The sequence below is a fragment of the Toxotes jaculatrix genome, chromosome 16 (genome assembly GCF_017976425.1).
Source record: "Toxotes jaculatrix isolate fToxJac2 chromosome 16, fToxJac2.pri, whole genome shotgun sequence".
In the NCBI taxonomy this organism is placed as follows: Eukaryota; Metazoa; Chordata; class Actinopteri; family Toxotidae; genus Toxotes; species Toxotes jaculatrix.
This window is the reverse complement of record NC_054409.1, coordinates 9,208,351-9,230,187: the sequence shown is the minus strand read 5'-3', so window position 1 is coordinate 9,230,187 and position 21,837 is coordinate 9,208,351. Positions and strand designations below refer to the sequence as shown.

At 43.6% G+C, this 21,837-nt stretch overlaps 1 protein-coding gene across 1 annotated transcript in view; it reads right to left on the bottom strand.

The window, feature by feature from the left end:
* The window catches only part of lrrtm4l1 (leucine rich repeat transmembrane neuronal 4 like 1), a 37,467-nt gene extending 20,924 nt beyond the window's left edge, over positions 1-16,543 (bottom strand). Inside the window, exons 1-2 of the mRNA XM_041059474.1 lie at positions 16,459-16,543; positions 3,702-5,332 (exon numbers count right to left, since the gene is read on the bottom strand). Of these exons, the coding sequence (XP_040915408.1) occupies positions 3,702-5,332; positions 16,459-16,543 (1,716 nt within the window). The remainder of the gene's footprint in view (positions 1-3,701; positions 5,333-16,458) is intronic.
* Positions 16,544-21,837: the final 5,294 nt, after the last annotated feature.

Here is a 21,837-nt window from a genome sequence, read left to right as displayed (position 1 = left end):
CAGCAAGATGGCACTTTCATCAAACTGAGCCAGGCTGATGCCACTTTGTCAATTATTAAACACCTGAAATAAGCAACAGCGTAGAACCCCACCTCCCTCCAAAACAAACGACTGAAGACACCCGTCAGTGATGTTGAAAGGGAGAGATTGCATTTGACATGATGAGATTTGGATTATAGTTGTGTTGCAAGAGACAATACTCTGAGGCTGACTGCCACTGAAATGTTTGCAGAACCGTGAGAAAATCAGAACGCTTTTGTTTCGCAGCAAACTGCAGTCAGGCTGGAAACTGGTGCCAGATGTATGACTAACACAGTAGGCTCAGGACTATACATGCAACTGTCTAAACCTGGGCCTCTCGGCCTTCAAAATAAATCAGCATGTCATAATGTGAATTTATGATAAACTATATTATATTTAGCATAGAGCATGGCAGCAGCTTCAAATTTTATACATGAATGACAGGTTTGCAAAATATCTACGTTATTTATTATTTTTTCTTAAAAAAAGACATCAAACACATCACTATTATGTTTTTAACCAATTCTAGAAAGCAGCTAACTTGGCTGCGATGGACCACTTTGGAATGTAAATAATCCCAATATCAGTTTTCTGCACTAGATCTTCCTACATTCTTCCCTCCAGTGACATTGACACTGTCCTGACCTCTGCCTCCCATCAATGCCACATGTACACCATGGCAGTCACCGTATTAGGGGTCAAAGTTAAACTTTACTGAACTTAGGCCGCAAAACTCAGGCCATTGAAAATAATGGCTTGGGTCAACTGGCATGTTTTGGTGTTAAAGCACAGTTAGCAGTCTCTGATGAGCCTACATATCAAGTAAGCGAGCAGTAACAATGATTTTTGTTCTTTTGTCATGCACAATGCATAAGCCCCAGCTTTTTTATTCAGAGGAAACTCTGAAACTGCATTCCTGATCTCTGGAGAGTAGCTCAGAACAGGGCAGATGTCACTGAACATACTTAGGAATCTGATTCTGTGTTTGAAAAAAACAAAGATATCATTAATTTATGTGTTTGCAAGTAGTTTTTGGATGTCAGTGGAGTTCTATGGCTTAAGCTAAATCAAACTGTTCCTCATCTTGTAGCACAAGTCTTCCTCAGCTAACTTTACAGTTTTTTTTTATTAAAAAAAAAAACAAAAACTTCTTTGCCCTGCCAGGAATTACAATTGAAACTGAGGAAATAAGTTAAGCGAAACTGCAGAATTCCCGAGAGGAGCCAAAACTTTCTGCATGAACAGCTTCCTAATTGGCATTAGATTTAACGCGGGTTTCGCCCCTGAACCGCTACTGGACTGTAGCTTTGAAGTGCTTCTTCACTCAAAAAGAACACCTAGCAGACAGTCGCTGATTGCTTGATTAGCTGCTACCGTACTAAATCATATGCATACATATTGCAAGCACAAATTGCAGTTTCATGTATGGAAATCTGTCAGTGAAGAGGGATAAAACAGTTGTGTCTTCTTTCAGTTGTGCCTCATGAGACCTCAGGAATCAATTTTGTCTCACAATGCTGTTCTTTTCCATTGCCTTTTAAAACTGCCTATATATTAACCACATAGTCATGATCTTCACAATCCCAACAATTCCACTATAGCTCTAAATAGTAGGGCTTAATATGTATGTAAACTAGCTTTATTGTAATTGTCAGGCTCTCCCTCTGAACACAGAACATGAAGATGCAAGATGCAATTAAATAAACAAATTGCAGTAATTGTGAGTCTGAGCTTGAGAACAATTTTACAGTCAGATGTGAAAAGGTAAAAGATGTAAGTGCTATATTGTCAACTTGGACTGACTTGGTTGACTTGCTTTAAATGGCAATTAGTAAGTATTTTATCTTAAAACTTTCAAAAATTAACTGAGATTATCAACAGAATGTGAAGAAATAGCAGTCTTGACATTCAGTGTCTTGTGCTGCGTTGGTATCTATTGGAGTTAGCGTGCTAATCAGCTAGCCCTGGCCCATTCTGTCTTGTAATACCGCTTTGTACCTGAAGAAGCAGTAGAGAGTCACTGTAGCATCCAGGTTGCCCTCAGTCCAACATGCAAAATGTCAGCAACTGCCCTATGCTGAGGTTACATTTATTCAAGGTAACGTTCACTTAATGTGAGTCTGAGAGGAACTTGGTTGGTTTTTGACAGTCCACCGACCCACCAACACGGCAGCCCATCGGGATTTGTCCCTGTATGCCCAATGGCCAGTGCAACTACAGCTCAGGTGAAGGGAATGTGGGAGGAGGTGCCAAAGAGTGTATTCTTCCTTGTTTAAGTGAAATCTTAATCTTTTCCTTCTTCATCTTTTTTTTGGGGGGGGGGATTTTTTATAATATACTGCAACTTCACAATAAGAAAATAATGACATTTTGAATCCAAAGTTCAGAATATACAGTTTGTCTCATTATCTATGGAAATTGAGTCAAAACAATTGTAATTTACTGTAAGCAGAGGAGGTATTATCTTTTGTTGTTACCTTTTGTTGTCAAATATTTTGCTGCCTTTTTGTTTAGTACTTTTTTTTACTTTTTAAACAAAATATTTAGCAAGCAGTTTTTTAATTAACCTTTTAAATTCTGTTGGACCCATTGGTGAAGCTGTCATAGATTGTTTTACAAGGTTGCATGTTTCCTGAGAGACGACTTACAATTTTGATTTTTCAGGCTGGTGATTGTAATTACCCTGGTTTATAAATATACTCCTTATCACAGCAGCAGGATCCACATTTAAGCCATATCATAAGTTTGGGGATTTCTGTATTGTCTCGCCTCGCAGATTACCATAAATCTCCCCACGCAACTGAAAAGCTGTGCTCTGTTCCAGAGAAACTCAGCACAACACTGAAGGGCAATTACAGTGCAGGTCCATTCCAGAGACTACGCAGATCACAAACCTTAGTCTCCAATAATGGATGCTTAACCTTGCAATGAACAAGTTAATACGCCGTCCGTTTGTGTTAAAGAACTTTCAGACAAGCAATACTGTCAAATTCTGCTCAACACCAATGCACTTCATCAACCCTTGCAGTGAATATTACACACATTCATAATGTTGTGAATAAGCTTAATAGATTTATCGCAGTCTGAAAGTACACATCAATGTAGCAGTGCAAGCATTCCTTCCCCCAAAACACGCATTCAAACAGCAAACAAATTCCTTAAACATTTGTGAGCCATGCCATGCTGATGTGGAGTAGTGTCTGTGACATAGTTAGACAGTGTCCAATTAGTCATGGCCCCCAAGTGGACATACCACGAGGAACATTTTTCAAAAGTCTAAGAATTTAGATTAAAAAAATAAAAATTTACAGAGATAAATACTGTGCTGCGAAACAGTAATTAAAGCTACACTCAAGTAATCTCAGAGTGCACAAAAATCAGTAGTGCATTTTTTGTAATAATGTGACACTCTGAACCTGAGTTGTAGACTGCTTCCCTTGGATCAGATTAGTTGTTTTCTATTTTCCACTTTAAGGTTCAGTTTAAGAGTAAAAACCCGAGTAATTGGAGACATCTAACATTTGAAGTAAAGCGTGTTATGAACGAGGAGTAAAGGGTGCTTAACTGTGATTCAACAGTGTCTTTTTATAGGGTATACTTGATAAAGGATTTACCTCTCTGTTGAGCCTTTGTATTTTGATTTTGAGCTTTTATTTTTAGGTTGATGCGATGGATCATACCTCACACTCCCTGGAGCCAGAAATTGTGCAAGTGCAGGAACCAGTGCCATTGCCTAGCACCTCCAATGCTTCTGGTGTGGCAGCAGGGTTGTAGCTCATGTAATACTCTTGGAGCTGGGAGCTCAGGTTCTGCTCTGGCTCTGGACTCTTTTTGCGACGCTTCCGCCCCACCATGGATTGCTGCTGCAGCAACCTGGTTGCACCAGGGTAGCGCCGCCACAACACATAGAGAATTGTCAAGATTAGGGACATGGTGAAGAAGAGTGCCACACTGCCCACCACCACTTTGTGCAGAGTCATGTGCTCCATCTCTGGGGGTGGTATGGGAGTGGGTCGAGTGCGAGCAACTGAGTCTCTGGGATCCTTGCTCATATGCCCTGGAAATGTAGGATGAGGAATAGGTCGAGGTCTGAATGGTGGGGGAGGACCAAAGGTGCTGCTTGGTGGCATAGGTGGAGAACCGCTAGTAGGAGCAAAGGTTGGTTCAGCTGTTGCCTCAGAAATGAGATCTGACATTGGTGAGGGTGTTTCAGTCAGAACATAATCGGTTTCCTCGCAAATACCATGGCTCCTTGTGGCTTCCATTATTTTTTCTCCCTGGAGATATTTTGGGCTGCTGCATATCATAGTGGTGTCTTTACTGCCCCGAAAATTCCTCAACCAAGCCACAAGGGGACATATGCCAGTCCCACAATCCCACATGTTCCCAGCAAGGCTGATGGAGGTCAGTGAGATCCATGCTGACACCGCCTCCTGTGACACATTGGACAGTTTGTTGGATTCCAGGTTGAGGACTTGAAGGTTGGGCAAACAGTGAAATACAGCTGGGTCCAAGGTCTGGATTTCATTTCCCGACAGATCAAGTTTCTGCAGTGTATACCAAGTCCATGGAAGGCCCTGGTTAACCACCCTAATACGGTTCCACTGAAGATACAGCGACCTCAGGTTGGCTAAGCGTGGAAACAGAAAAAAGTTGATCCGTGAGAACTGGTTGTGCTCCAGATGCAATTCCATCAGCTTCTGTAAGCCCAAAAAGGTGGTGCGGGTCAGAGCCTTTATTCGATTGTATCCCAAATCAAGAAACTCTAAACTTCGGCACTCTAGAAATGCTCGAATCGGGATGTTAGAGAGACCATTTGAGCGTAAATGCAGGTTTTGCAGTTTTCGTAAGCCATGGAATTGACCTGGCTGCAGGATTTCCAGTTTGTTGTAAGACAAGTCCAGACTGCGAAGATTGGGGATTCCATGGAATGTTGAGTTGTGCAGGGATGTGATCCTGTTGGAGCTCAGTATTAGCTCTTTAAGCCTGCGGACCCCCTGGAATGCTCGACTGTCAACAGCTGAAATCTGATTGTGGTCCAAATATATCCAGAGAAGCTGGCTGAGGTGAGCGAACTGATACGGTAGCAGGGTGTGCAGTTCATTGTAGCGCAGGGAGAGGCCCTGACAGCCTATTGAGATGTTTTCTGGGACATCTAAGAAGCCAGATGAATCACAATGGACGGTTTTCCCCTCACATCGGCAGCTATTGGGGCAGGTGCGCTCACCAAAGCTGAATAACAGGGGAGCCCGTAATAGGAGGAGGAGAGGAAAGAGGAGGTGTGTCAGTCGTCCATCACACAACAGCGGACCTATAAGAGAATACAAAATAGAGAGAAATGGAGTGAGCAGAAAGGAATTTACTGATTATCATATCACATTTTGAGGTAGGATTTGCAGATAAATGATTCACAGCTTGTGAGACAATTTTTAGTTCTTTGTTACATAGTTAACAGAAGAGCTGAATCGTATGAATGGAAATACTAGATGAAAAGCTGTCAGGTGATTTTAAAAACACAATCATCTTCATGAAAACATCATGGAAGCTTAGTGCAGCTTGGGTCCGATCGGGGCGTGGGCAACACAGCTGGATGCCAAGGGTGCTGAATTTCAGAGGGGTGCCGCAAGAATGCCACTAACATAATTTTATTAATCATGGTCAGGAGCATTATCAACAAAAGCAGCCTTTTAATTACATAATAACCGCAAGCCCTGAACTGTCAGTCAGAAGTTGACTACATGATGGAATAAACACTGCTGCTCCTCACAATTTTTCATCTGCCCTGCTCTGCACTTGTACTGTGCTCGCTGCACACTGAAAGAGGGGGATGATGGGCACCATTTGATTGGCAATTGTGCTTCACTCAGCCCAAGTCTGCGACGTAACACTGACTGATTGATGGCAAATGCTAGATTGGATCAGCCGGAGGGACACTTCAATCATGATTAGCTTTAATTATTTCATAATGAAAAGGTCCAAGCCTTCAGGTGCACAAGGACAAAAGAGGAGGAGGCAAAGAAAGCCCAAAATAAAAGCATGTTGTCTTAAATTAATATTAAAATGCCATTTACTAGTAAAGCTAATGCTAGATAATGATGCTACAATAGCTGCTAAACTCTCTAAACTAGCAGTGACGGATCTGATTCTGAATGGCAAGCCAGCAGTGGTAGAAGAGGTATTCAAATCCTTTACCTCAGTAAAATACCAATACAGCAATGTAAAAATACTCCACTACAAGTAGAGGTCCTACAGGAAAAGTCCTACTTAAGTAAAAGTATAAGCATTAGCAGCAAAATGTAGTGAAAGTATTAAAGTAAACATACTGGCACTGGTCCCACTGACTGATGTATTATTATAAATTACATCATTAGAGGATTAATACTGAAGCATCAGTGCGTCAGCAGCATGTTACTGTTGTAGCTGCCAGAGGTAGAGCTAGAAAATCCTCAATCCTAATCTCACCTTGGGCACCAACATGCCTGTGTCTTCTTTCTGTGCAGTGAAGAATTACATGTCAACATCCTCTCACCAGTGATAATGGTGGGGAGACTGTGTTCACAATCCAAATTAAGGTAACATCATGTTGTAAAATACTGACTTTTTTGAAAATCACTAATGCAATCTGAATAATAGCTACAGCCTAAGAATATTTTAGGATCCTTCAGTGCTGGTACTAATTCTTAAAGCAGCTACAGTAAGAATAAGTCTATGCTTTGCATACCATCCTTTTTGTCTGCATATGATTACAGCTCATGACCCTGGTTTCTGTGAAAGTGCACTTACTGAGATGTTCCTCTCCTCAAACACATTAATATTCTGAACACAGACTTCTCAAGGATGATGAACATATGGGCAAATATTCCACACATCTGTTGAGGGTTAGGATACCAATAGACTCACTGCTCAATTGTAAAACAAACCAAGAACTCCAAGGAGTTGAGAAGTTCATGTGAGCGGATCATGTGAAAGTACTGTTTTCTCAGGATTAGCTCAAGCTCTCTACATTCAGTTTTGAATTTTTGACACTATGTACCCCTTTGACCCCTATTGTTGCACACATTTTTACCTTTGTCAAAGAAGTATATAGATATAGATATATATTTAGATATATATAGAGAGATAGAGAGATATAGTTCTACCCTCACAAAATGTTTGAAGGCTTACATGTCCCTCCACTCCAGATGCTCTTCAGACTTGTTTGTTTTGATTTCAGATTGTACACGGTGCAGTTCAGAGCCAACACGTTAAAAGATGTGTCACTGTCCTAATACACTTTGACTGCACTACATGTCAAGGGACACATCCTTGACCCAGGGCTCTCTTCTCTTCTCACTCTGAGTAACGCTCAGACTACGGATTTTCATATCTCCCGACAATGCTGCCTTTAAATGTACTTTTGCCTCCCCTCAGGCATCTGTCTGCTCTCGTGTTCGGTTTTGCAGCAGCTGCTTTGCTGTTAACAGCTACACATTCGACAATTAACAATGAAGAGCTAGTCTGCAAAGGCACAAAGAGAGGGAGGGTGTTAATTTTGTTTGGACAGGCTGAAATGGCAGTGTTTCTGAGTAGGAAGTGGGTAAAGGCAGAGATGACAAGCAGTATTGTAGAGATATAAAAAGCAGTGGTTGAAACAGGGATCTAATTAGGTTTCCTGTATCATAGGGAAATTTAATGTCAAATGATTTTTAATAATAAATGCTGCCAAAGAGTTTGTAATTTGAATGGTAGGATAACTATCATATGTTGAATTGCTGAGATTATTATTATTATTGTGTGTGTGTGTGTGTGTGTGTGTGTGTGTGTGTGTGTGTGTGTGCGCGTGCGTGCGTGCGAGTGAGAGACAGAAAGATTTAAGATATTATTTTTCAGTATATTTTATTTTTTGTTGCCTTATTAGATGGTGTTTGACTTATCTGCTCAGGCCTTTGTGTCTTCTTAATAGTGTTTCATTTCATTTTTTTATTTTACTCTAAACCTCATTTAACGTTTTGTTTTTAAAGGGCTTTTCTTACACAAGCTTCAGGCTACAAGTCTTTACAAACGTTATATAAAAGCAAAGAACACCTTTACCTCTATCTCTTCCCTTACACTTGGGTGGCCAATAAAACACATGTTGACAGAACAAAGAAATCAGAATCCTCATACATTCGCATTAATTCATGCATACTTAAATATAAGTCATGAACAGTTGACCTGATGTTAACTGCTCACAGAACTGCACTTAGAGAGTGTTGGCTACGGGTACAGCACACACATGTGTACCGCTGCATTTATGAGGACACTCACTGACACACTGCATTCCCAAACTCCAAATAATAGCCACCACTACTGCAAATATATCCCCAAAACCCCTCACCTTAACCTAATTCTAACCTCAGACATTAAAACAAGTCTTATCCCCCAAACAGCCCTTTGAAGAAGTCAGTTGTGGACAAAATGTCCCCTGTTCCCAAAAATGTCCTCACTATTAATGGCTAACATTTAAATTGGTCCTCGCAAAAACAGTGAAAGAGCACACAGACACGCACCCCAAACATTCTGATTTGGTTTGCATATAGATAAGAAGTTACTGTTTGACTTTGGACAAGGTTTACAAAATGACAGCAAGTGAATAACGTGAATGCAAACAGAAATAAATGCCATTACCGGTAGGATGTGCAACTCTGTATACATGAGTTTTAGAGAGACATAGAGTTTTCCAGAACAGTGTGGACAGACAGACGGACAAGATATGAAAATAAATAGACAGAGTGAGTCTATAATGATAGTGGGAAATTGCATGAATTGACAATGCACACTCACACTAACATTGACAAGGCCTCAGAAAGCAGTAAATCAACAGTTTACAATGTGTAATGCATCTTGTAAATGTTGATCACAAGCTTCAATTTGGAGCTTTAACATATTGCAGAGCTTCAAGACTGCTGAGAAAATCATGTCATCTTTGTGTGCAAACCTGCTGTGGCATATAGTATGCAGACCACATTATTATGCATCAGTATACCACAACTTGGGGGTTGTCACACAACACTGACAATTTCATGCTAAACTGGGTAGCAAACAAGCAGCGTTTCACCTAATCTGCATTAATCACAAGCTATTTCCTTATGCTACACCTCTGTACAGGTAGGTACAGTTATATATAGATATAGATTTTCTAGGTTAAAGGTTTTGTTTGGGGATTTGTTTAGCAGTTCTTGCCACTGAAATATCTTCCTCACAAATAGTTAATTAGACGATAGCTAGCGTAGAACAATATGCCATACTCAAAGTCTGATATATAACTTGTTTTGGGGGTTACAGTTCATCGCTCCTCTGTAACAATTAGCATCTGTGTGTTAGTGCATACCATTGCACAATCTTAGCAGTTATGCTCTGGTGACAATTACCATGTGACTACCAGGAAGCACTCATAGCGCTCTGCAGAGGCTGCACAACCCTCTAAATTTTTTATTTTAATAATACAAAATGCCAGGAAATGATTCAGGTGCATCTGGGTTGGCATCAACATAAACACAGTGATAGACAGCCATGGAATAAATCCAGATGGTTTTCTTTCAAGTAACTGTAGTAGCTCCCTAGCTAAAATGGCAGATATGCTCAAAAATGCCACAATTTTGTCACTGTTAATGGTTGTGAGATTTCCTGCTTACTAACAATCACACATACAATCAAATGTTGCATGAAACTTCAAATTTAACACCACTGTAAAAACATCAAATGAAAGTAAAAAGAGATGTAAGGAAAAACAAAGGCTTTCTTTCTAGATTTTCATGACTATGCCACAGTGCAAGCAAAAAGTAGAGCAGCAGAAGGAGGTAAATGAAGTCTAGTGATGGTGAGTATATGAGAATGAGTTAAGATACACGCTATGTGAAAACGTGTGCTATAAATAAATCCCTCGAGTCCTCAAGCAATAGATTCACCCCCACTTCCATCACTTCCATTAGGTACTTCGTGATCTGGCCAAGCATCCATAGTACTATATGCACTCATCAGTTTTCCCTAAATGATAATCTCATTGGAGCATTTAGAAGGGTCTGTTGTGCACCCGCAGGGAAAGCTCTCTATGACGTATCACTGAGACTACATTTGGGATCAAGCATGGATGTGCCCTTAAAAAAAAACAGAAGAGAGGAGGATTCAAGCATATTTTATGTGGTAGAAAACTCCAGCCTGCACAATGTGATAGAAAGCCACAATATTCAGCCACTGGCTCATTGACGTCTCCTCATGACAGCATCGTTAATTAGCACATATTGGTTCAGCATGGATTTCCACATAGATGGAGGAGTAATAAAAATCCTCTGAACATGTGTACATCGGGCTCCCATGGAAAGCTTTACACTGCAGAATGAAGAGAGACTTTCACTTTAGTACACATTGATTATACGATCATTAAATGTAGTGTTATGTGCCCTCAGGTTTTCCTCTGGTGTTGTGTATCAAATGTTGTAGACACAGGTAGACTGTGTGAAAATATCTCACCTTTCTTTGGTCACAGTTATAAAGAGAAATCCATGGTATGTTAAAAATTTAAAGATGTCCTTATTGGTATCATCATTAATGGAAAAATGGCAAAATTAGGAACAAGAAAAAAAGGATATTTGTAGAAAAGACATAAAATACTGCAATCACAGTTCACGCAGGCACTGCTATCAAATCTGTTCACCCTCAGAAGAGATTTGATCTCATGTGGTAAGCAGCACACATCTGTTTACCTGGCTCTCTCTTCTTAGTAGAGCATGACCAATCACAGCCAGAGGGTTCTGAAGATTTCATATCTTGTCGAAGTTAAATCTTGGAGATTTGAACAACTTGTGGTACAGCAACATGGAAATAGACCTCGGTGTAATTATCACACAGATAAATCTGTTCTGCAAAAAAAACTTTCAAGTCTCTAGTATGTTTTTCTCAATTATTCTACACTTAAGTATGAACGGCAGTGGATGGGGTTTGTTTCGTACAGTGGTCTGTGAGTTTTATGGTCATTTTTGTCTTAGAACTTAAGCCCATTGAGCCCATCTTTATTTTTTTTCTGCAAGAAATTTAACTATGACACTCAGTCAACAAAGGTTTCCTGCCTAAGAACTGTATCCCTGGTCAGTCCTTGGCCAAATATGAATCCAGAATATGGGTGACTTGATTTATATTGCCTCTGAAGTTAAAGCTATATAAATGGCTATATGAATATATAATGCCAAATTAAATCCTATTTTAAAAGAGAAATCCACCTATTTAACATTGCATACATGTAAAATTGTTGGACAGATTAAAAAATATATATCAAAATTGATGCACGGACTCTTCTTACCCATGAATACCTGGTGCCAACATTACCCAAAATGCAACTTGGCTGCCATCAGTTTGATTGGAGATTCAGGAGTGTTATGCTTGTAGCAGCAAATAGCTAAATAGCCTGAAGCAGAGATGAGGAGTGGGCTACACAGGTCTGGTGAGCTCACGTCTGTCTAATTACACACCAGTTCTTTTTTTTTTCTTTTACTTGTTTTGAACTCGTAGTCCTCAGACCCAAACAATGCTGATGTGGGTGACTTCACTTCAGACACTTTACCAGATAAGGCGTAGCTCCCTCTGGAGCCATAGAAAGCTTTATACAACTTGTTTTTTTACACCTGTAAACAGACTTTGCAGTGTAAAATTGGTGAGCACCCCTTTAACTTATTTTCTTAGGTTTGGATTTGTTAATTACAAATTACTTGATTTTAAGCCTATTTAAGTTGTAGTTCTTGTTGATAAACCCCAGTGTATTGCACTTAAGCCAGTGGAACAGTACACTTAGGGAAGGACATTATGTGTACATATGCCTCGAAGCAAACTGGAGCACACTGCTTTTCCTTATATTGTGTGCAACGAATAACACTAAAACACCATTTGCGCCTGATGAAGATGCTACTGCAGCCAATAAATATCAATTAAAGAGCAAGCTGTTCGCCCCAGAATCCCATAGGCTCAACTACTCACCGACTTGGGAGATGGTTTCAGAGATTAGACCTAAATGTTCACACTACACGCCAACTAAAATGGGCTTGCAAATGTGGAAAACAGCAAAAGTGAAATTATTATATAATTCCTAAAATATATCTTTTCCCCAATTACCTCAGCTCAGGTCAGATTCCAATGGAAACCTCTTTGAAGTCTTAGAAAAGTGCCCCCCCCCCCCCCCCCCCCCAGCCAGAGGACAAAGTGGATTCTGGCAGACCCAGCAGAGTCAGCTGTCGTCTTCCTTGGCGGCGCGACAAGTTGATATTTCATTTGAATGCACGGTGCTCTGAGCACTGATGCAAAGGCTATTACCCAGAGTGCCCGAGTGGGTTGGCCAACAGTGCTAAGGCCGCGCGCCGGGGCACTTCAAAGAAATGAAAGTGCGCAAGAAAACAAAATATATCTACTATTTCTTATTAAATGGTCTACTCTACCACAGGTTATACACATTATATGGAAGGGTGTGTGTTTCTTTGTGGCAGCTTTTCAAGGTTATTGACTGGCAGAAATGTAGAAGCAACTTTTTCCGATATGAACTCAGTGTATACGCGTATATGGCCTTTTTTTTTCCCCCTTTTTACTTATTTCTGCTGCATAAAAATATACATAACGTGCGTCCCGCTGATCTAACATGATCTAACTTGAATGTGCATTTATATGTATGAACATGAAAGCATCATTTTCAAAGACGAGGTATGATTTAAGACTAAGAGGCTTTAGTCTGGAAATGAATTACAGTATTATGATATTTTATTTATTCTTTTTTTTTAATAGATCTTAAAGCTTCAGACATGCGCTTGTTAATACCTCCAACCCCACCTCCTGCCTTCCCTTCCCTCCCTGACTGTCTTCCTCTCTGACACGGGAGCCAAGGGTTTTAAAGTGTGTGATGTGTGACTAAGCTTAGGCAAGCAAAATTCTAGGGCACGACAGCATGTGTGATATATTACATTATTGAGTGTGTTCACTCAGATTTAAGGCACATAAAATTAAAAATATTTTCAGGGCACAGAAGTATGTGACATATTACCAGTCACGAAGCCCATCATGCAACGGTGATTAATTGGACACACTGGCGTTACAATATTGAAATGAAGTACCTTTTACACACTTAAAACCCATTATTTTATGCCCATTAATTTGAAAATTGGAGTCAGCTGTAATTTCAACTCACAGCAAAAGCACAAAGCAATAAAAAAATGGCTGATTTATGATAAAAGCTTATTTTACTACTACTGGAACTGCATGTACATGCGGAGATAGGAGGAGCAGCTAGTCCTGAATACACATTATACTGTATAGCAAGGAAAAAGATATATGGAAAATAGAGCTTAGCTGGTTAATATCACACCATTAAAGACAAAATAAAGCTTAAATGGGGCAGTATCCATTAAAAATTGAAATGAAATGAGCAGTCAATTTTGTTAGCTCAGTTATTCTGTCTGGATTTGTGAGGGATGTAGTAACTGAGGTCTAGTGAGCCCATGACCTACTCAAGCATAACAGTGAAAGAGGGGAATGAAGACAGACAGCTTGCTCTCACTTTGACTGCGGGCCACTTTATAGGAGAAAGAGAAAAGCCTAAATTATTACCACTTAAAGACCTAATGACGTGATTAGGTGTATAGATTTTCTAAGTCTAAGCATCAACATTCCAGATCAATGGGATTAGCAACATTACGAGAGGTGATTAATAAGTTTGTGGCCTGAGGTACAAGGAGATGAGTTATACAGCTCTCGTTACAGTTTGACTCTTTGAGTGATTATGCAGAAGGTTTGAAGTTTATGACTTCAAGGAGGTCCTTGGCCTGATATGACCTGATTTGGCACCATCAGACAACTACCTCTTCCCCAAGATGAAGAAGGAGCTCAGTGGTCACCATTTTGACAGTGGTGATGATGTCATCGCTGCTGCGGACCACTCTGTCCGTCGAAGATACCGACTACTACAAAGACGGGATCCATATGCCATAAATGTTGGGGGGTGGGGGGATGGGGGGCTATGCTAAAAAATAAATGTCCTACGTTTTCTAAAACGGAGGCTACAAACTTATCAATCACCGCTCATAAGTGCAGTGCAGTAGTGCAGGTTCCTGCCTGAAGGGTCTATCACTCTCACTTATACCAATGACACTAAGGATTCTCTATACTCATTGGCTGGCAGGTGTATATTATCTTTTAGCAACCACACACAGTATTAAAAAAACATGTATGCTGCAGGTGTTTGTTTGCTTTTCTGAATTAATGTGCGAGTATTAAACTTTAGGTAACTATAGCAACAGTGTCTTATCTCAGCAAAAGAGCTTTATTTGTGACAATAATAAAAGGAAATAGATAAACATCTTCTCAGTGAAAACTGCGCAAATTTAATTGCAAATGTGTTTGATATTTGTGTGAATCTGGAAGTCCAAATCAACTAAGGGCAGGAGGAGGAAAGAGAGGATTGTTATAATTAGCCATGTTAGCTACAGTAAAGCTAACAGCCTGTGGGGGTCTGAGGGACTGCTGCGGGGAGGGGAGGAGAGATTGAGAGAGGGAGAGAGAGAAAGAAATGTAACCAAGAGAAAATAAAGAAAATTGGAGAGGCCGCAGGTTAGAGTGTGACAGGGAAATAGAGGGAGCAATAAAAAGCGAACAATTCTGAATGTGTCTGTGACATATAGAGGGAGGGAGAGAGAAATGAAGCCTCTGTGTGTGTGTGTGTGTGTGTGTGTGTGTGTGTGTGTGTGTGTGTGTGTGTGTGTGTGTGTGTGTGTGTGTGCAAGTGCAAGTGCAAGTGTGTGCTGCAACATTATCTTTGCTGGAAGGGCAGTTTTAATAGTAGGAGCAGGATCAGGCACTATTCAGTATTCTTTGAATACGTTTAGGACTTAAAAGTCATCAGTGAAATTTTCTTCCGATTTCAAAAGTTGCCAGGGCTTTGAAATCTCTGTTCTCGGCCTGTGTGCATGTAGATGGTGCCTTGCAATTTAAGCAGCAGGAATCCACCCAGGTCCAGGAACTGTTATTCATGAGATTACAAAAAAGAAAATAAGTTGCATGAGTAAATGAACAAAGGTTAGTTTAATTTGAGTCCATCTGGCATTTTGTTGGCAAGTGGCCACGGTATGGGGAGGATAAAACTTTCCAAGTTAATCGACAACATGGAGGCTAAGGGTAGAATTAATATTTTAACAGTAACTCCGTGCTAATTTTCTCAGTTAAGCTCATTTGTGATTAAAAAAAAAACTTCAAGTTGAACAGTTGGCTACAACTTATGATTATTTTCTTAATTAATTCATATCATGATTTTTTTTTTTTAATTAAGTGATTAATTGCTCACTGTCTAAAAGGTCAGATAACAGGTCTGCTTGTATTCTCTGACCAACACTTCAAGAAATAAACACAGTTCATCAGTTTACAGTGATATAAAACAGAGGAAAGCAACAAATCCTCATATATGATTAGCAGGAACCAGATCATCTTTAGTTCTATGGTTAATTGATTATTAAAGTGTCTGTTGTTTGTCTGCACTAAATGCAAAAGATGACTAATCAGCTAATAATAACATTACCAGAGATAATTACAACAACTGCTCCAACTAATGTCTCAAGTTTTTAAGTGAGTCTTCCAAACAAATCTTAAACAAATAGCAACAGTAATGACTGAACTCAAAAACAAACACTTGTCTCAGAGAAACCACCACCTCACAGTCGATTAGTAGAACCCACATACTGTACTTGTCAAGAGTGTAAAATATAATTTGCAACGAGGAAGACCTTTAAAAAGGCTAATTGGTTATTTTGAATGTCAACATTTTTACACCAGCATGTTTTGTGTGGCCGTGAAAGCCGCCCGCTGTGGAAAAAGGCAGCCCTAATGAGGAGTGTTGGATGGAAGTCCACTTGGACAAGTGACTTTTTAGAGGAGCTCCAGCCAAACTATTCTGGTCTGGTGCCTGCAGATTTCTCTCAGCCGTTCCGCTGCCTGATACTGGAGCCACTCTGGGCCTTATCAACGATGCATACAATTAAAGCATGTTTGCTCTCCGAGACATGTATATATAACATTTTAGAAAACACAGTCGCAAACACAACACATGCGCTGTTGAAAACTGTAGATAATAGGCACTTTTATACAACCATTAAAACTTTAATTATCCGTTGCTGCCGTGTTTTGATCTGACATGATGTTCGTTCCTGATGAAGTTCCAAGAAATATAGAAAAAGCGATAGATAATTAAAGTTATGAAACAGGGTATAGATTTTACGCTTGTCTTGATATCTGCTTGTTAGGAGGCAGCTCTCCTGCCTCTGGGGGTGTGTTTGTTCCTTTTCTTTTTGGTCTCTCGGCGTGCATGTGTGGGTGTATGTGTTTTTGGTGTGGGTGTGTTTTAGTTTGTGGATTGCTGGGCGGCTCCTCCCTTCCCCAGCTGTGACTGACTGCACACACCTGTGCGCAATCTCGGCGCAATCAGTCCTGGCAAAGTACAAGAGGCTCGGTGTTCCTGTCCCTCCTCGCCAGATCGTTCCGTCATCTTACGTGGTGACTAGCTCCTGAGCATTCTTTCCTTGCAACACTCTTCCCTGTGAAAATACTTATCCTTTGTCCTGTGCTCACCTGTTCCTCACTAACCAGCGTGCTTTCTCCCCCTGCAGTCACCGGTTCAACCTCCACCGCTCCATTCATCGCCGCTCCAGCTATCTCTGCCCCGCCGTCCAGGAATCCCTCCACTGCCCAGACTTTTCCTTTGTTTCCTTGGTTTTGAGAACTGTTAATAAACCCGTTAAGCCGCCTACCACCTCTCCTGTCTGCTTTTGGGTCCAGGCCTGTATAGCACCCTAGTCATAACAGAACGATCTGGCCACAGCTATGGACCCAGCGGACGCGGAAAAACTCCCACAGGCGGTTACCAGCCAGGGGGCAATCATCGGCCGCCATCACCAAATGCTCCAAGACCTGCAAGAGCAGCAACGATCTCTGGGACTACAGGTGACTCAGATCGGCCACGCCGTGGATTCCCTCGCCCAGCGGTACCCTCCGCCATCAACGTTCCCGGTGGCCGGCGGTGCGGCTCCCTCTCCCCCCAACCTGGTCGATGTGCCGATTCCCACACCCGAACTGTTTTACGGAAATCCCGATAAAAGTAAGGGCTTTTTGCTTCAATGTGGACAGTTTTTTGAATTACAGCCAGTTAAGTTTCATTCAGATAGGAGCAGAATTGCTTTTTTAACGGGACTTTTGAGAGAGAGAGCGTTAGCGTGGGCCGAAGCCTTTTTGGGAAATGCTGGTATGGACGGCTATTCTTACTCCCACTTCCTATCGGAATTCAAATTGGTTTTTTGCCACCCTAATGCCCCCGCAAACGCTTCCAAGAGGCTTCTCAATCTCAGGCAGGGTTCTCGCTTTGTCGCAGATTACGCCATTGAGTTCCGCACCCTGGCGGCGGAGGCTGGGTGGAATGAGGCGGCGCTTCGTGCCGGCTACATAAATGGCCTGAGTGAGCAGCTCAAGGACGACCTAGCAGCTAGGGACGAGCCAGAGAACTTTAATGACCTTGTCGCTCTTACCATCCGCTTGGATTCCCGGCTGAGGGAGAGGAAACGCGAGCGTGCCACTAGGCCCCCTCAGCGCAGCCACGCTCCAGAATTCCCCAAGTCGGGGGCTGGGGTTTCCCCATCCTCCGCCTCTCTCTCGGCCCAGTCCCCAACTAATCCGGAGGTGGAACCCATGCAGCTGGGACGGACCCGTTTACCCCCAGAGGAGCGCCAGCGACGTATTCGGGCTGGTGAGTGCCTATATTGTGGCAAATTAGGTCACATCATCTCCTCCTGCCCCGTTCGCCCAAACTTCCCCGCCCACCAGTACAGATAGGGAGTCTGGTGGGCGAACCCCCTTCTTTCCCCAAAAATCTCCCTAGACTTATTCTCCAGTCCTCCCTCCAGCTCCACCAACCTCTTCCCCTCTGGGCCCTGGTTGACTCGGGGGCTGAACAGAGTTTTCTGGACAGAGAACTCATCCAACAAGCAGGAATCAAAGTGGAGCCCCTCCCTGGTTCTGTTCCCGTCCGCGCCCTCAACGGCAAGTTCCTGGCTAATATAACCCACAGAACTGAACCACTACACCTAATAGTCTCCGGTAACCACCACGAAGAGATCCGTTTCCTGGTTTTCTCCGCTCCACACACACCTCTGGTCCTGGGACACCCGTGGCTAAAGAAACATAACCCTCACATCAACTGGGCAGCGGGTAAGATAATAAACTGGTCAACAGACTGTCATAAAACCTGTCTTCATTCTGCTTTACCGCCCCCAGGAAGTCCTACTGCTCCAGCCTCCTCAGAAAGGCCTGACCTCTCCTCGGTGCCCTCCGAGTATCACGACCTCGCCGAAGTCTTCAACAAAAGTAAGGCCCTGTCACTTCCTCCACACCGACCATACGACTGCCCCATAGACTTAATCCCAGGCTCCGCTCTCCCCTCTGGCCGACTGTATAATATGTCGAAACCAGAGCGGGAGTCCATGGAGAGCTACATACGAGACTCTCTTCAGGCAGGCATAATCCGTCCATCCTCTTCTCCCCTGGGGGCTGGTTTCTTCTTTGTCGAGAAGAAAGACAAGACTCTCCGCCCTTGCATTGATTATAAAGACCTCAACCACATAACCATTAAAAATAAGTACCCGCTGCCCCTCATCTCCTCCGCATTTGAGTCTCTGCATGGAGCTACCATCTTCACCAAACTGGATCTCCGCAATGCATACCATCTGGTAAGAATCCGAGAGGGGGACGAGTGGAAGACAGCTTTCAACACCCCTCTCGGACACTTTGAGTACCTTGTCATGCCATTCGGACTCACTAACGCTCCTGCTGTGTTCCAAGCCCTAGTAAACGACGTGCTAAGGGACTTTATCAACCGTTTTGTTTTCGTCTATCTTGATGATATCCTAATCTTTTCTATTAACCCCCACCAGCATAGGGAACATGTTCGCCAAGTCCTGCAGAGGCTTCTGGAAAACCGTCTCTATGTGAAAGCAGAAAAATGTGAGTTCCATACAGACTCTGTCACCTTCCTGGGGTTTGTGATCAAACAGGGCCAGGTACAAGCAGATCCGAGTAAAATCCAGGCGGTGGTAGAATGGCCCACGCCGAACAACCGGAAACAACTTCAGCGGTTCCTAGGGTTTGCCAACTTCTATCGCCGCTTTATCCGTAATTACAGTACCATTGCTGTCCCATTAACCAGACTAACTTCTACTTCTATCCCATTCCAGTGGACACCTGAGGCTGAGCAGGCGTTTTCCTTGCTCAAGTCACAGTTCACCTCCGCCCCCATCTTAACCCAACCCGACCCAGCTCTCCAGTTCGTAGTGGAGGTGGATGCCTCCAATGTGGGCGTAGGGGCCGTCCTCTCCCAAAGGTCCGCCTCTGACCACAAATTGCATCCCTGCGCCTACTTCTCCCGGCGACTCACCCCGGCAGAGCGCAACTATGATGTTGGAAACAGAGAACTCCTGGCGGTGAAGTTGGCTCTGGAGGAGTGGCGGCACTGGTTGGAGGGGGCCGAGCAGCCTTTTGTTGTGTGGACTGACCACAAGAATCTAGCGTACCTACAAACAGCTAAGAGACTGAATTCTCGACAGGCTAGGTGGGCGCTTTTCTTTGGTCGCTTCCAGTTCACTATCACTTATCGGCCAGGCTCAAAAAACATTAAACCTGATGCCCTCTCCCGCCAGTTTGAAGTCGATTCCCAACCGCACTCCCCTGACACCATACTGCCAACTTCCTGCGTGATAGGAGCTTTGACTTGGCCTTTTGAAACTGAGTTGCGCTCAGCTCTGGCGAGTGAGCCCGACCCTGGCACGGGGCCCACGGGAAAACTCTATGTTCCCTTGTCCGTCCGGTCCTCTGTCCTCCAATGGGGACATGATTCAAAACTGTTCTGCCACCCGGGGGTTAAAAGAACCCTCACTCTCCTCCGCAGACACTTTTGGTGGCCCTCTCTAGAAGCTGACACTCGGAGTTACATAGCTGCCTGTGTAACTTGTTCCAGGAACAAGTCATCGCATCAGTCCCCTGCCGGAGAACTCCTTCCACTCCCTGCCCCTCACCGCCCTTGGTCCCACATTGCCATAGACTTTGTCTCCGGTTTGCCTCCCTCCAATGGTCACACCATCGTCCTAACCGTTGTAGACCGATTCTCTAAAACCGCACATTTCATTCCCCTGCCAAAGCTTCCCTCAGCTCAGGAGACTGCAGACACCCTGGTTTCTCAGGTTTTCAAACTTCATGGCATTCCCACTGACATTGTATCGGACAGAGGCCCACAATTCACCTCCCAAGTGTGGAAAGCCTTCTGCAGCTCCCTAGGTGCTACAGTCAGCCTCACCTCAGGTTTCCACCCACAATCCAATGGTCAAACCGAGCGAACCAATCAAGAGTTGGAGGCCGCACTCCGCTGCCTCTGCTCCCATAACCCTTCCACCTGGTCCGCCCATCTCCCTTGGATTGAGTATGCCCATAACACTCTGGTTTCTTCGGCTACAGGTTTATCCCCTTTCGAGTGCTCCCTGGGCTATCAGCCACCCCTCTTCCCCGAAGAAGAAAAAGACCTCGCTGTGCCCTCGGTGCAAGCCCACATGCATCGTTGCAGGCGAATCTGGCAGGACGCTCGCAAGGCTCTCCTCAGATCCTCCTCCATCAGCAAACGCCAAGCCGACCGGCGCAGGACCCCGGCCCCAAATTACACTCCCGGCCAAAAGGTTTGGCTCGCAGCTAAGGACATACCATTAAAAGTAGACTCTAAAAAACTAGCTCCCAAATTCATCGGCCCTTTTGAAGTAGAGAAAGTCATCAACCCTGTCGCTGTCCGTTTAAAACTGCCTAAATCCCTACGCATTCACCCCACTTTTCATGTCTCTCAACTCAAGCCTGTCTCCTCCAGTTCTCTCAGCCCTCCGGCCGTTCCCCCTCCACCCGCCCGGTTGGTAGATGACTGGCCAGCCTTTTCAGTCCGTCGCTTGCTGGATGTCCGCCGCCGGGGACGGGCCCTGCAGTATCTCGTCGACTGGGAAGGTTATGGCCCGGAGGAGCGCTCGTGGGTTTCCAGGGCCCTCATCTTGGACCCTCAACTCATCAAAGACTTTCATTCCGCTCACCCTCACAAGCCTGGTGGACCGCCTGGAGGCGGTCGTTGAGGGGGGGGTACTGTTAGGAGGCAGCTCTCCTGCCTCTGGGGGTGTGTTTGTTCCTTTTCTTTTTGGTCTCTCGGCGTGCATGTGTGGGTGTATGTGTTTTTGGTGTGGGTGTGTTTTAGTTTGTGGATTGCTGGGCGGCTCCTCCCTTCCCCAGCTGTGACTGACTGCACACACCTGTGCGCAATCTCGGCGCAATCAGTCCTGGCAAAGTACAAGAGGCTCGGTGTTCCTGTCCCTCCTCGCCAGATCGTTCCGTCATCTTACGTGGTGACTAGCTCCTGAGCATTCTTTCCTTGCAACACTCTTCCCTGTGAAAATACTTATCCTTTGTCCTGTGCTCACCTGTTCCTCACTAACCAGCGTGCTTTCTCCCCCTGCAGTCACCGGTTCAACCTCCACCGCTCCATTCATCGCCGCTCCAGCTATCTCTGCCCCGCCGTCCAGGAATCCCTCCACTGCCCAGACTTTTCCTTTGTTTCCTTGGTTTTGAGAACTGTTAATAAACCCGTTAAGCCGCCTACCACCTCTCCTGTCTGCTTTTGGGTCCAGGCCTGTATAGCACCCTACCCTTAACACTGCTGTTTTCATCAGCCATATCACTAAGTCTTCAACTTCTACACCCACAGCGATACTTAAC